This window comes from Lemur catta, chromosome 3 (assembly GCF_020740605.2).
Source record: "Lemur catta isolate mLemCat1 chromosome 3, mLemCat1.pri, whole genome shotgun sequence".
Classification (NCBI taxonomy): Eukaryota; Metazoa; Chordata; class Mammalia; order Primates; family Lemuridae; genus Lemur; species Lemur catta.
The window spans coordinates 41,542,170-41,557,170 of NC_059130.1; the positions used below are offsets into that span (position 1 = coordinate 41,542,170).

Sequence of the window (15,001 nt, forward strand, 5' to 3'; positions counted from 1 at the left end):
ATGAAAAGATCAGAAGGAAAATAGGCAAGGGTCCAAAAAATTAACTTTATATTTAATACTGTATTTCTTTGATTCTAAGATGCATGCTTTTCATAGTTTAATATTTAATAAAAGTTGAAAATCATCTAAAGCTGATGTCAAAGACACTTGCCAGCTACCAGATAGAGAGTTTATGACCAGTTGTTACTGCCCCCATGTGGAAATTTTAGCTACATTTCTTGAAACAAATAATAGAATTTTCAAAGCTAGGAGAGGCCTATGTGACAGATTCTTATATCAGAAAATTACAATTGCTCAGGATTTGAGAACTTCTGGTTAACTTTCAAGAGAAGAGATTTTATTCCAAATGATATATAATTCATTTAAAAAGTCTTATAATTTAACCAAACAGGATATATGTCTTTGTTATGTCTCAAAATTACACAATTACAATGGTTCTAAAGAAGTAAAAAAAGAAAGAAAAAAAAAAACCCACACCGGAATCCCCCCATCACAAACACACAGGTTATATTAAGTAGTGTGTCACTGTGATACCACAGATACTTGCTGAGAGCCAAACAATTCAGAGGATTCTTTGGTCTCTGAATTACAGAAAAGTTTAGAATCAAATTTTGATTATGATACTGAAGAAAACTGAGTACAGGCATACCTGTTTTATTGTGCTTTGACTTACGGCACTTCACAGATATTGCATTTTTTAAAGAATTGAAGGTTTGTGTCAACCCTGCATTGAACAAGTCTATTGGCATCATTTTTCCAACACCGTGTGCTCACTTTGGGTCTCTGCATCACATTTAGGTAATTCTCGCATCATTTCAGACTTTTTCATTATTATTATATTTTTCATGGTGATCAATGATCTTAGATGTTACCATTGTAATTATTTTGGGATGCTACAAACTGTAACCATATAAGACAGTGAACTTAATTGATAAATGTGTGTGTTCTGACTGTTCCACCATCTGTTCCATCCTGTCTTTCTCCTCCTTGGGCCTCCCTATTCCCTGAGACACTACAACATTGAAATTAGGTCAATTAATAATCCTCCACAATGACCTCTAAGTGTTCAAGTGAAAGGAAGAGTTGCACGTCTCTTAAAATCAAAAGCTAGAAATGATTAAGCTCAGTGAGGAAGGTATGTTGGAAGCCAAGATAGGCCAAAAGCTAGGCCTCTTGTGCCAAACAGCCAAGTTGTGAATGCAAAGAAAAAGTTCTTGAAGGAAATTAAATCTGCTCCTCCAGGGAACACACAAATGATATGAAAGAGGAACAGACTTATGGTTGATATGGAGAAAGTCTGAGTGGTCTGGATAGATCAAACCAGCCACAAAATTCCCTTAAACCAAAGCCTAATCCAGACCAAGGTGGTAACTCTGTTCAATTCTATGAAGGCTGAGAGAGGTGAGGAAGGTGCAGAAGAAGAGCTGGAAGCTAGTGGAGGTTGGTTCATGAGGTTTAAAGGAAGGTGGCTACTCTAAACAACAGATTTTTCAATGTAGATGAAACAGCCTTCTATTGGGAGAAGATGCCATATAGGACTTTCACAGCTAGAGAGAAGTCAATGCCTGGCTTTAAAACTACAAAGGACAGGTGACTCTCTTGTTAGGGGTTAATGTAGCTTGTAACTTTAAATTAAAGCCAATGTTCATTTACCATTCTGAAATTCTAGGGCCCTCAAGAATTATGCTAAACAGTCTATAGCTATACTACCATGAATGGGCCCAATCTTGTCCGATCTTGGAAGCTAAGCAGCATTGGGCCTGGTTAGTAGTTGGGTGGGAGACCACTTGGCAATACTGGGTACTCTAGGCTTAAAAAAAAAAAGTTATGCTAAATCTACTCCACCTGTGCTCTATAAAGGGAATAAAGCCAGGATGACAGCACATCTGTTTACAGCATGGTGTACTGAATATTTTAAGCCCACTGTTGCAATCTACTCCTCAGAAAATAAGATTCCTTTCAAACTATTACTGCTCATTGACAATACACCTAGTTACTGAAGAGCTGTGATGGAACTATACGAGGAATTGAATATTGTTTCCCTACCTGCTAACACAATATCCATTCTGCAGCCCATTGATCAAGGAGTCATTTTGACTTTCAAGTCTTATTATTTAAGAAATACATTTTTATAAGGCCATAGCTGTTATAGATAGTGATTCTGCTGATGGATCTGGGAAAAGTCAATTGAAAACCTTATTCTAGATGCCATTAAGAACATTCATGATTCATGGGAGGTCAAAATATCAACATTAACAGGAGTTTGAAAGAAGTTGATGCCAACTCTCATGGATGACTTTGAGGGATTCAAGACTTCAGTGGAGGAAGTCACTGCAGATATGATGGAAACAGCAAGAGAACTAGAATTAGAAGTGGAACCTTAAGATGGGACTGAATTGCTGCAATCTCAATCAGATGAGTTGCTTTTTACGGATGTGCAAAGAAAGTGGTTTCTTGAGATGGAATCTACTCCTTGTGAAGATGCTGTGAACACTGTTCAAGTGATAATAAAGGATCTACAATATTATATAAACTTAGTTGATAAAACAGCAGCAATGCTTGAGAGGACTGACTCTAATTTTGAAAGAAGTTCTACTGTGGGTAAAATATTATCAAACATGTGTCATATGCTACAGAGAAATCTTTCTGAAAGGAAGAGTTAACTGATGTGGCAAACTGCATTGTTGTTTTATTTTAAGAAATTGCCATGGCCACCCCAACTATCAGCAACCATCACTTTGATCAGTCAGCAGCCATTGACATTGAGGCAAGACCTTCCATCAGCAAAAAGATCAGGACTTGGATGATCATTAGCATTTTCTAGCAATAAAATATTTTTAAATTAAGGTATGTACTTTTTAAAAAAGATACAATGCTATTGTATACTTATTACACAGTATAGTGTAAACATAAGTGTTTATGCACTGGGAAACCAAAAAATTAATGTGACTCAATTTATTGCCACATCTGCTTTCTTGCAGTGGTCTGGAAGTGAATCTGCAATATCTCCAAGTTGTGCCTATGTTATTATATGGCTAAATATGTGCTATATTGTCAGCTAAGTAAGAAAATTTTTTTTGTACTTTTAATGCAGTATTTATATTTCTAAATATAAATGCCATTAAGAACATTCATGATTCATGGGAGAAGGTCAAAATATCAACACTAACAGGTGTTTGAAAGAAGTTGATTCCAACCCTCATGAATGACTTTGAGGGGTTCAAGACTTCAGTGGAGGAAGTCCAGTATTTATATTTCTGAACAGTTATTAAATCAACTCCGTGTCCTAAGTTAGGAAATACAGTAAATAACCATGAAGTTAATTATAATAGTTTGTTCCTAACAAGGGAAAGAATCAAATCAAATATTGTACACATCAGTCAGAGTGAGAAATGAATGAGTATGAAGAGTTAAAATTCCTTTCCCTACATAAGTTGGATTGAGTCAAACCAAAGATGTCTTACAATATTTTACTTTTACTTAAAAAGTTACATAAAAGTGAAGTTTTACTTAAGTTTTCTTCTTTTTTTCCCTCCAAGTCTAATAGCTCTGATACTTGAGTACTATGGTTATTTTGTTATAATTCTGATATTTAGAGTCTTTCTAGCCATCGCTAATCAAAATGGCCTCTGGAATCAGCAGGACCTGGGTTGAAATCCTAGTACTGACAATTACTGGACAAGTTACTTATCCTTTTAATCCCTAGTTTCTTTAGCTCTAAAATGGGTATCTACTGCCTAAGGTAAATACTAAATGAGATAATGTACATAAAAGCTTTCAGTTCAGTGCCTGCTATATAGTAACCATTTTAAATTGTAGCTAATAGTAATAAGATTATCTACATTCAGTTGTGCTTATCCATATTAAAAATTAACCTAAGTTCACATAGTTTGATTAATATTTAGATGAATTTTGCATTAATGATAATTCAGCAAGTCTGGATTGAAGCTTATCTTTACTTAGAAATCCTTTCTTCAGAGTTTATAAAAATTGGGCTGGGCATGGTGGCTCATACCTGTAATCCTAGCACTTTGGAAGGCCGAGGCAGGAGGATTGTTTGAGGTTAGGAATTCAAGACCAGCCTGAGCAAGAAGGAGACCCCATCTCTACCAAAACTAGAAAAAAATTAGTCAGGCATGGTGGCATGTGTCTATAGTCCCAGCTACTGGGGAGGCTGAGGCAGGAGGATTGCTTGAGCCAAGGAGTTTGAGCTGCAGTGAGCTGTGATGATGCCACTGCACTCTAGCCAGGGTGACAGAGTGAGACCCTGTCTCAAAAAAAAAAAAAAAAAAAAAAAAAAAGTTTATGAAAATTAAAATGGTAAAGAAAATGGCAGGTCAGATGATTATTTATTTAGCAGGATGCTAGAGCCTCCAGATCAAGATCTTGTTAGCTTAATTTGGGTTTAGAGATATGAAATATGACAATTAGCTTCATTTAAAAGTACTAAATATATCAAACTGCTGCCACCAAATTGGTTTGAATTAGTGAATTTTTACTATGATTACAAAAGAAACACGTAAGTTTATAAACAGACATTCTTCAATTTACAAATAAGTAGTTTTCTAAAAGTTTAATTTTATGTTGGCTACTTGGAGGTTTATATTTTTCTATAGTAAAAGTGCTGTAAATGGGGGCCAGGTTTAGTTGTAAAATTCATTGCATCACAAGAAGCATTAACAAATGAAACAGAAGATAAGAAAATGACGAAACGAGGCCAGGTGTTGTGGCTCATGCCTGTAATTCCAGCTCTTAGGGAGGCTAAGGGTGGGAGGATTGCTTAAGGCCAGGAGTTCAAAGCTGCAGTGAGCTATGATGACACCACTGAACTCTAGCCTGGGCAACAGAGCAAGATCCTGTCTCAAAAAAAAAAAAAAAGAAAGAAAAAAAAAAAAAAGAAAAGAAAAGAAAGGAGACTCTATGCCTCTTAATTAAAATGGCAGTAATTCTTTTAACAAATATTTATGAATTGCTTTTAATGTACAAGGCATTTTGCTATGGACTATGGAAAATTCAAAGGAATATGAAGAGGCAATCAAACTTAATTATCTAGAGGGGGAGATACATGAATAACCAGAAAGAAGGCAACCAGGATAGAAAAAATGTGGTTCAGATACAGGAATTTTTAGAGGTGACAGATATGTTTAATATCTTGCTTGTGGTGATGGTATCATTGGTATATACACATATCTAAACTCATCAAAATGCACATATTTAATATTTTTGGAATATTAATTATGCCTCAATAAAGTTGAAAAAAATGTGGTTCGGAGAGGCCAAATCTATTTAGTATTTGTTTAACATCATTCAGAAAAATCCTAGATCTGATAGGTATAAGCTATCAGACTACTATAACGGCATGCATTTTGTTGTGAAGTAGGAATATTGCAGTGTGTTTTCCCAGAGCTTAAGTGAAGTATCTCACATCCATGCTCTAGATCATTATATTTCTGTTTCTGACCCTAGACCCATTAGGCAGTCCTCTGATGAAAAATTCTTCCAAAGGTACCATGTTATTTAAAAGGGGAGTAGGTGACTCAAGCATTCTGATTGCTGGGTTTTAGGACAGCCTCGTGTGAGTCTCCCTCAGACACTAATCATTTATGACTGTATTGAGAGTCTAATATCTGGCCTGCAGAGGGACAATATTGCTATTAGTTTGCTACCCGTAAAGCACTGACAAGAACTACAGTATAATAAAACACTAGGGTGTTGAAGCAGTCTCTTGGGAAGAAGAAAACCTAAAAGGACATGCTAGGAAGAAGAAATAGCATGTATTGCAAAGGTGTAATGTGAAAACAAAGAACATGGTTCTTCTTTTCTCCAACTGCAATCTATTTTTTCCAAAACACTTAAAAGTTCAATCTTTCTATGCTTGGCCTCAATCCACAGGTGATTCTATATTCTAGTGTACAAACTGTTCATAATTCCTGACATCTGGTAGAAACAACACTGCTTATACTTGACAATTTAAAGACTGAAACATAAAGTTGAGCAAACGATAATTTTTACCGCCCACGTAAACAATCAAGAAAGCTTTTAACCACAGTGCTTAATGGTGCCTTGTATGCAGTAGATACTGAAAGAATAAATCACACGGTTAACAGTGGTACAATCAACAGTGGTACAATCAAGCTTCTTTTAAAAAAAAATCACCATTAAAGATAGAAGGCCAATTCAAAAATTTCTACAATACTGACATTCCATGTTTAAAGTACTATTGTTGCAACCTTAATTACGTACATAAAGATGTTACTGTTGAACTCAGATACAAATAATTTTTATTTCACCTAAGTACAACGTGGGCAAGCTATATTTTATCTACATACCATAACAAAAACAAATTGTACCCTTATTATTGCATTAGTATAGATTCTGATTTTTAATAATGGGTAATTTCTATACTCTTATCAAGTGTCTGGTTTTCAAATTTAGAAAGTAATTCTCTCTTCTTTTTTTTTGAGACAGAGTCTCACTTTGTTGCCCGGACTAGAGTGAGTGCCGTGGTGTCAGCCTAGCTCACAGCAACCTCAAACTCCTGGGCTTAAGCGATCCTACTGCCTCAGCCTCCCGAGTAGCTGGGACTACAGGCATGCGCCACCATGCCTGGCTAATTTTTTCTATATATATTTTTAGTTGTCCAGATAATTTTTATTTCTATTTTTAGTAGAGACGGGGTCTCGCTCTTGCTCAGGCTGGCCTCGAACTCCTGACCTTGAGCAATCCACCCGCCTCGGCCTCCCAGAGGGCTAGGATTAGAGGCGTGAGCCACCGCGCCCAGTGAAAGTAATTCTCTTAAATGTGGTCATTCTCCAGAGTTCTGCCTTCAGATCTCTGCTCTCTATATACACTCTTGGAAGAACTCATTTAATCTCATGGTTCCCATCACCCATGTGTGAATGGCTAAAGGATTCCTATCTTCTACTTGAATAACAGTGAATTCAGATCCATATGAATGTCCCAATCTCACTCAACTCAGTAAATCTCAGTGATATATCTAAAACTGATTATAACAAAAAGAATTAAACTGCTCAGTATAATAAAGTAACAGAACTTTGAAAGGGAAAGTTTAAGGGAGAAAGGGAGAATTAGAAGAGAAGAGAAAGAGAGACTGAGTAAGAATGGTGGTAGGTTGCAATCAAAGGAGAAAGACAGTTAGTGAATGGCTACAGAGCTTTACAACCTCCTTAATTATCCCCAAAGTTTCAGTAAAACTCTCAAGTATTCAATAGCCTTGAGGTTATTATGGTGGATGGGGGAAACAAAGAAATTTTCAATGACAGTGATCAATGAGGTGAGTGTACGGAGTATTTCTAGAAAGAAGCTTGGCTGCAAAAAGATGAGACATGTACTATGTCTGTTTGCTTAAAGAGGGGAAAGACTGGACAATGACTATACAGTAAGGCAAAGAAGCAAAAGAAGAAGTTTTAAAATATAAGTAAATGATGGAGCAAGATCCTTGAGGAGTGGGGGTGTATAGAACCAAAATACAGAAGGAACACATCTTACACAAAACAAAGAGCTCACCATAGAAGATCAGAGAAAGGTGGTGGGAAGGGAGATAATATGAAAATAGGTACATTTATTTTACAGTAAGGCGGCATCAGGAAGTTGGGAAAATTCATACCTGATGGTCTATTTTGTTCTGTGAAGTTGAGAAGTTGGGGAGCAGGCCATTTGCTGCTAGTGAAAGGAATGGTGACGGGATCATGAGCAGTATGAGTAAGGATGTGAAAAAGTTGATGTACGGAATGAATAAGCACGGACTAGGGACACATAGAAATGTTGTTGGATAACACTATTGGCCCAAATGATATTAAAGACCGTGAATGCAGTAGCATGAACTCCCTGTGGCTAGTTTTATCCAGCAGTACTCAACAGCCCAGATCAGATAATATAAATACCTGGATTAATCTAGAGTTGGGAACCATCACAGATAAATTAAGGAGTTGAGTGATAGCTAGAAAATGATTGCAATGTGTGAGGATGTGAATTGGGTGAAAACAGAAGGGCAAAGGCACATTGATTTTGACTAAGTCAAAGAACAGATGTAGTGGGTGTTCAAGAGGTTACAGTCAGGGAACAAGTTATTAGAACTTACGACGATTTCAGAGAGAGTTTTTCTGAATGAGAGCAAGAGTGAACTGCTGAAATGAGTGAGGGTGGGCCACAGGAGTTTAGGAAGTCAAAGAAATGTAGGCTAGCTAAATGGATGGGTTATTTCCATGAATATTAATATCTCATGATAGTAAAGACAATAATCAAATCATGTGCACATAGTAAGCATAAATCAAAAAACAAATCAAATATCTTAATATACTTCATGTTTACCAAAAGAATGTTACAATTTTTGATACTTCCCTAAATAAATAACATTTCTACCCACCCAAAATAAGTGAGTCAACTTCAAATTTCAGTTATCAAGTCACACATTCTTTAGATCTATTATTCTAAAAGTAATAGTCCTAATTGAGGAAAAGAAAAATTTTCTGTAAGTGGCTAAGATAATGTGAAAATCAAGTACAATCAGAAATTCAGAAAACATACTCTTGATTCTAAGGCATTTATAACCAAGTTTTATCTATTAGTCCAAAGACCTGCAGAATCTTTCCTTGGTCGGAATTTTGCTCCCTATGTAAATGAACACCTCTCCTTTTACACTTCCAAAGTCTTGTTTTAATTTGGAAATTAACAGCCTGCCCTTAAAAAAAGGTTCAGTTGAGCTGATTGTCGTTTATAGTCCTAAACACACCTGAATAGAGAGAACCAGAGATTTGGGCATATAAACCCTCAAAACAGAAATAACATCTCAAAGTGCCAGTTCTGCCTACTAGAAGGGGACCCACTAGGCACTATATTTCACACCTGATTCCAAACCAGAAAGCCAGGCTGTTAACCCCTTTTCCTGAAAATAGGTCAAGAATGTTTTAGCCCTAAGATATCTTATCACTGCTTATTAGATGAAATGAGTGCAAGCATTAGGTCCCTTGGTCCAGTGATCAAGGCAAGAACATAGCCATACACACAAGCTGGTCTCCCTTTATGTCAGGAAGCAAAAGCCTTCCTAGAAGAACCCTCAGCAACTTCTGCTGGCATCTCATTGGCAGCACTAGGCCACATAGCCATTACCAAATGCAAAGAAGACTAAGAAATCAAGTAGAAAGTATTTAATTTTCTTGTGTCTATAGTAGCAGGAGAAAAGGAAGAAGAGGTGTGGTGCAAGCCAACCTATAGTGCATGCCACACCAAGGAACAGTTAAATCAGCAGGTATATCTTCTGCTACTATTTTTAAGCATACATTTTATTATTTTTATTTATTTATTTATTTTTATTGTTTTGCGGGAAGGCTGAGTGGGAATGAGGGGGAGGGAGGGACCAACTACCGAGAAAGTGAGAGGAGCACCTTAAGCATACATTTTAGACTGAATAGAATAAGTCAGAAATTTCAAAGATATGAGATCATTCAAAATTTTTTTTGTCTTTTGAATCAAACTCAAGGAGTATCTCATCTGACTTTCACTGTGAGCAAAAAATGATCAATGAAAACTCTAGATACAATCAAATAAAATAAGACCCAAAGCACCCAAAGCTTCCTAACCATTTTAGAACTTTCCTGGGTCTTCCTCTTCGGCCCCACCTTAAACACCCCTGGTATTCCCTATGGTTCTGTCCTCGGCATTCTCCTTTTCTGTTCTACCCTCCTTTATCCTACAGCTTGAAGAACGTTTTGCATATTGATGACTCAGAATTTTTTTTATTTCCAGCCCAAATCTCTCTTCTGCCTCAGACTCATATTCCAATTACATGCTGCATATCTCTACCTGACTGTTTCCTAAACATAATAATCTTCAAGTGCAGGAAAAAGAATCTATTCTTAGCTTACTGAAACCTGTTCGTTTTCTTGAATTTTTTATCTCATCATGGCAGCCTCCAGTTTCCCAAATTTGAAGTCATTTATAATATTACCCTTTTCTCACTCCATGTTCACCAAATCCTTTTGATTTTACTGTTAAACAAACTCTCAATTCCACCCTCTTCTCCCAATCCCCACTGCCATCTACTTTAGGTCCTCATCATCTTTCATCTAAACTACGACAACTCCTTTAAATTTATTTTTTTTGTCATTATTTCTTTCCAGTCCATCCTCTATGTGCCTACAAATCAACCCAAACAACAAATATGATCTGTATAACAATGTCCATTTGCTCTTAAATACCTAAAGGATAACTCTTTCCCATGGCTGCAGCCTCGTTTTCCATAATGTTTTTCCCTGTTTCCCCTTTTTCCCTCATATACCTTATACTCCAGATATACTCACCATTCTATACCTGTCAGACACTTCTGGGTCTTATTATTATTATTTTTTTGCACAAGCTGTTCCTTCTGTTATGTGTCCTTAATTAACTCCCTTCTTTATAAAGTAAACTCTTATCCTTTTCAGAAGACCCTGCTCAAATATCACCATCTCTGTGACACTTTCCCCATTTCCATAGATCAGAAGTTCCCTCCTCTTGGTTTACATTGCTATTAAATTTCTGTTCATGTTGTATTATGATATGTTTGCATCACCTCATCTGTATACATGCAGTATACAGGCATAGCAGAGGTACTGTATACATGTGAATAAACCTATTTCTAATAAAATCAGGCTTAGTTTCCTATTTATATATTTACGGAAAGATGGAAGAATTACATTGCAAAATGTTTTAGTATCTTGAAATTAAATTAAATGATTAAAAAATATCTTGGAAATCAGGCATATTGCTGGTGAGATTGTAGACCGGTATGACCGCTAAGGAGGAAAATTTGTCGGTATCTACCAAAATTTAAAAATACACATACTCTTTTACTGGCCAATTCTATATGTAAGAATTTATTCTACACTTACACATTTGGGTAAAAACTACCTACAAGGATATTCATTGCAGAACTGGTTGTAAGAACAAAATGGTTGAAATAACTTAAATGTCTCTCAAAAGGGACTGGTTAACTATAATGCATACAGATAATGGAATGCTAGGTAATTATTAAAAGATAAGGAAGGTCTATATTTATTTGTCACAATCTACAAAATACTTTGTGAAGTGAATAAAGAAAGAAAAAGAAGAGTGTGCATGATACGCTGACATTAGTGTTTTTTTAAAAATGGAAGATATCCTATATATGCTTCTATACGCATTACAATGCCTCTGAAGGAATGCATGGGAAACTGCTTACAGTGGTTGCCTTGGAGAGGACAAGTGGGAGCTGGGGTCAGCACTGGAAGACTTGTTTTTAATTGAATATCCTATTGTATCTTTTAAATTTTGCATCATGTACACATGATAGTTATATAAATAAATGAGTGTAACAAAACTTTACTAATAAAATGTCAATTGATTTCATAAAATTTTATACTTAAGAATTAGAATACCTTTAACAAAAATATTCAATCTTTTCTTGTTCATAGATTTTTTTTTTTAATGGAGGAGAAAAGTCTGCAGAGATTGTTTAGGCATTCAAAAATTATTCAGTAATCATTAGGTGCTAGGGATGCAAACATACGAAGATATATGTGACTCAGAGCTCACAATCGAGTAGGGAGAATGAACATGTATTCATATAATCTCAATGTAAAGAGTTATTTCTCATTTAAAGCTTCTGTAATAACAACTGAGTATAAACCCAACATTACTTTACAGAGACTGTCTTCTGCGTTGCAGCAGCAAAAATGACAGCTCAACAAGAAAAATGTAGGAAGTTGTGACCACGACCCAACGTAAGCAGCAGGTAAAAGTAAGACAAGAGAGCAATGGGTAGGCCAGGCTCTCGCCAGTGATGGTGATGAAGAAAGAGCTGTAACTTAACAAGTAATGGCACTAGAATTATCCAGCATGATTTTAAATAACTGACAGTATTATATAACAAGGCAAGAATAAAAGAAAGTATGAGAGATTATGCAAATATTTTATATAGAAATTACCAATAAACCCAAACATTCCCACACTCTGCTTTTCTTTTAAAAAAATAATAAGCTCTTATTTTAGCAATTACATAAGATATGACATTTATGGTAGCTGAGGATGAGAAGCAATCAGTGGCTTCTGCAATCATGCTAGAAGTTAAAGTGATGAAGCATTTAATATATGTTGTTAATTTCTTTGTGTACTTTTCAAATATTACTCCTACTGCAGAGTAAGATATAAATAAGATAATGGTATTTATCACCTTGACAACATCTTTTCCTTTGGAGAGCTCAAACCACTTGCAAACACTCACTAATTCCCAGTATCATAGTCAGAAGTAAACTGGGGAACAGAAAAGGTGAACAGCTCAAGGTCAATTGATAAATCAACAACAGATTTGGAAAAAGATATACATTCTGGTTCTTGCTCCTAGTTCTGAGTTATAAATCATACCCCCATTGGAAAATGTTTTTTCTCTTAAGTGGTCTGTAAGAGTTATCTTTGATGTTAAATAACAAATGATTAAATAGAATTCAATAAATATAACATGAGCTTAAAAAAATGAAGAAATAGAACTTGGCTGACTTAGTTTCAATAAAGAGTCTAGTATCATTTGTTAGAAGAGATTAAGAAAAAGCATTACTCGGTCGGGCGCGGTGGCTCACGCCTGTAATCCTAGCACTCTGGGAGGCCAAGTGCTTGAAGTCAGGAGTTCGAGACCAGCCTGAACAACAACGAGACCCCGTCTCTACTAAAAATAGAAATAAATTATCTGGCCAACTAAAATATATATAAAAAAAAAATTAGCCGGGCATGGTGGTGCATGCCTGTAGTCCCAGCTACTCGGGAGGCTGAGGCAGTAGGATCGCTTAAGCCCAGGAGTTTGAGGTTGCTGTGAGCTAGGCTGACGCCACGGCACTCACTCTAGCCAGGGCAACAAAGCGACACTCTGTCTCAAAAAAAAAAAAAAAAAAAAGAAAAAGCACATTACTAAATTCTAGGGTCTATAATTGTCTATATTTTCCCACACACTGTTCAATTTTTCTATGGACTAAGTTACTAAGCTTAAATTTTTTTTTTATTCCTTATACAATCTTCTCTGCAATGTAGGTATTTTAATTAACAGAACAAATGCATTATTGAACATCAATGAAATAACCAAAACCATAATTAGGCATGCATTACAGTGTATTATAAATAATTATTATTCTTATATGGCAACAGAACCTTCTACATTGTGTAGGGAATTGTAGATCATAATAAATTCACATAGTATCATAGTGCACTTAATGATTATTTATCACAAAACATACCATGCAAAAAGGAAAACTGAAGTATTAAGCACCACATTAAAATCCACAGCACTCTTTGGAAATTTAACTTCTAGATTTTACTCTATTAAAAAGCTATTAATTCCTGATAATACTTTTGATTTATTTTAGAACAAGATTCATTAGTTCCAAGCAGAATTTTGTAAGATTTGAAAATCTTTTTAAAATTTAAATGAAGTCTTGAATATTACATTCTGAATTTCAATCAGTGAAACCAAAGGTTTTCTTCCTAAATGCCTACCTGCGCATTGGCTTTCCTTCCATGCACCATGAAAAGTACTCTTCACCACACTCTAAAGCCGGACCTAAGACAACAGAAAAGCAGTAACTTAATAAAAGCTATTTCCGATATATCCAGCAACAATAGATATAGTCATTTCACGCATTTTGTCAGTTACCAAGAATTTTATATCCTATTAGACCATAGGCCTTTTGCAGACGCACAATCGTAACTGAATCTAGTACCTTTAAGATGACAATCTTACTCTGCATGCTAAAATGATTATATGTGAAAGTGAGGGAAAGTGCGGTAAGTAGTCCTGATTGCTAGGTCAGTCTTGCCTCTCTTCAAAAAGTGCTTGGAGATATTTAACTTTGACATCGCCATCAAGTATGTCTACAGAACAATCACCAGATACCACAGGAGTACCAATTTGATAAATCGGCTAGGGAATACGCTGGTTTAACAACGGATCTGATGGCTTGTCCCAAAGTGACGGGAGCAGGAGGAGGCATTTGCCTTTAAAATCAAACAACTCCACTTTCGACAACCTGGGCAGCTTGAACAGGGCAGGTGAAGTATGGCTCTAGACTAACACGCTTTAGGGGCCCTTCCCTTAGTCCCCGAAACAATGTTCACTACTCACTTCGACACGATCTCGCTAGGTCCTAAGGATTAAGTGTGACATATAGTACTTCCTTCTTTCCCCCAATTCCAAACATTGGGAAAGCTGTCCGTGGTGCGGAACCCCAGCAACCCCAGGCGGGACAGCCCAGCGCCTCCCCTGGCTCCGGGATAGGGCTGTCAGCCAGCGAAGGCGCGCAGTCTGGCGCCCCTCGAGGCCCGGCCCCGGCACCCCAGCAGTCCCTTCTCGGCGCCCACTCACAGGCGACCGACGAAGCACTGCCCCAAAGTCATCGAGCAGCTCGGCAACTTGAGACCACAGATTTGCAAAGCGAGCCTAAGGGCGCCGCTTTACGGCGGCTCACTTACCGGCTCTGACACTTTCTTCTCTGCCGCAGCCTCCTCCGCCTCCTCCGCCCTCCTCTCCTCTGCCTCCTCCTCCTCCACCACCGCTTGTGCAGGCAGGATGCCGCTCCTAGAGCTATTTCCTTTCCCTTCACCCGCCCACGTCCAGAAGCAGGAAGTAGTCCTATTCCTAAATCGTTCCCGCTGGAACCCACACATTCCGCCAAGAAGTTCCGGTGCAGCTACGGAAGAGCCGAGCCCTTTCCTGGGGATTTGGATAACCTCAAAGACTACTTGGCCCTTGCTTACAGTTCTTAGTACCGGGAGAGTGACCACTTTGAGAGTGCACTGCTGAATTGGCAGTATTTGAATATTGAAGCCTTCTCTTTTCTCTGTTTTCCCCAGCAAAGGCAATAGAAAGACAGGAGTAGTCACAGAAAGCCAGGAATTTTGATTTATTTGTAGCTCGTAGATCTCCATTTGGCAAAACGTTGTTCCTAATTATGAGTTGAATTATTGATGCATGCACACATGG

At 37.0% G+C, this 15,001-nt stretch overlaps 1 protein-coding gene across 1 annotated transcript in view; it reads right to left on the reverse strand.

Annotated features, from left to right (window-relative positions):
- Window positions 1-14,656, reverse strand: part of KLHL20 (kelch like family member 20) — a 51,883-nt gene extending 37,227 nt beyond the window's left edge. The window contains exons 1-2 of the mRNA XM_045547336.1: window positions 14,491-14,656; window positions 13,519-13,582 (exon numbers count right to left, since the gene is read on the reverse strand). Coding sequence (XP_045403292.1) covers window positions 13,519-13,541 — 23 coding nt within the window. The 5' untranslated portion in view covers window positions 13,542-13,582; window positions 14,491-14,656. The remainder of the gene's footprint in view (window positions 1-13,518; window positions 13,583-14,490) is intronic.
- Window positions 14,657-15,001: the final 345 nt, after the last annotated feature.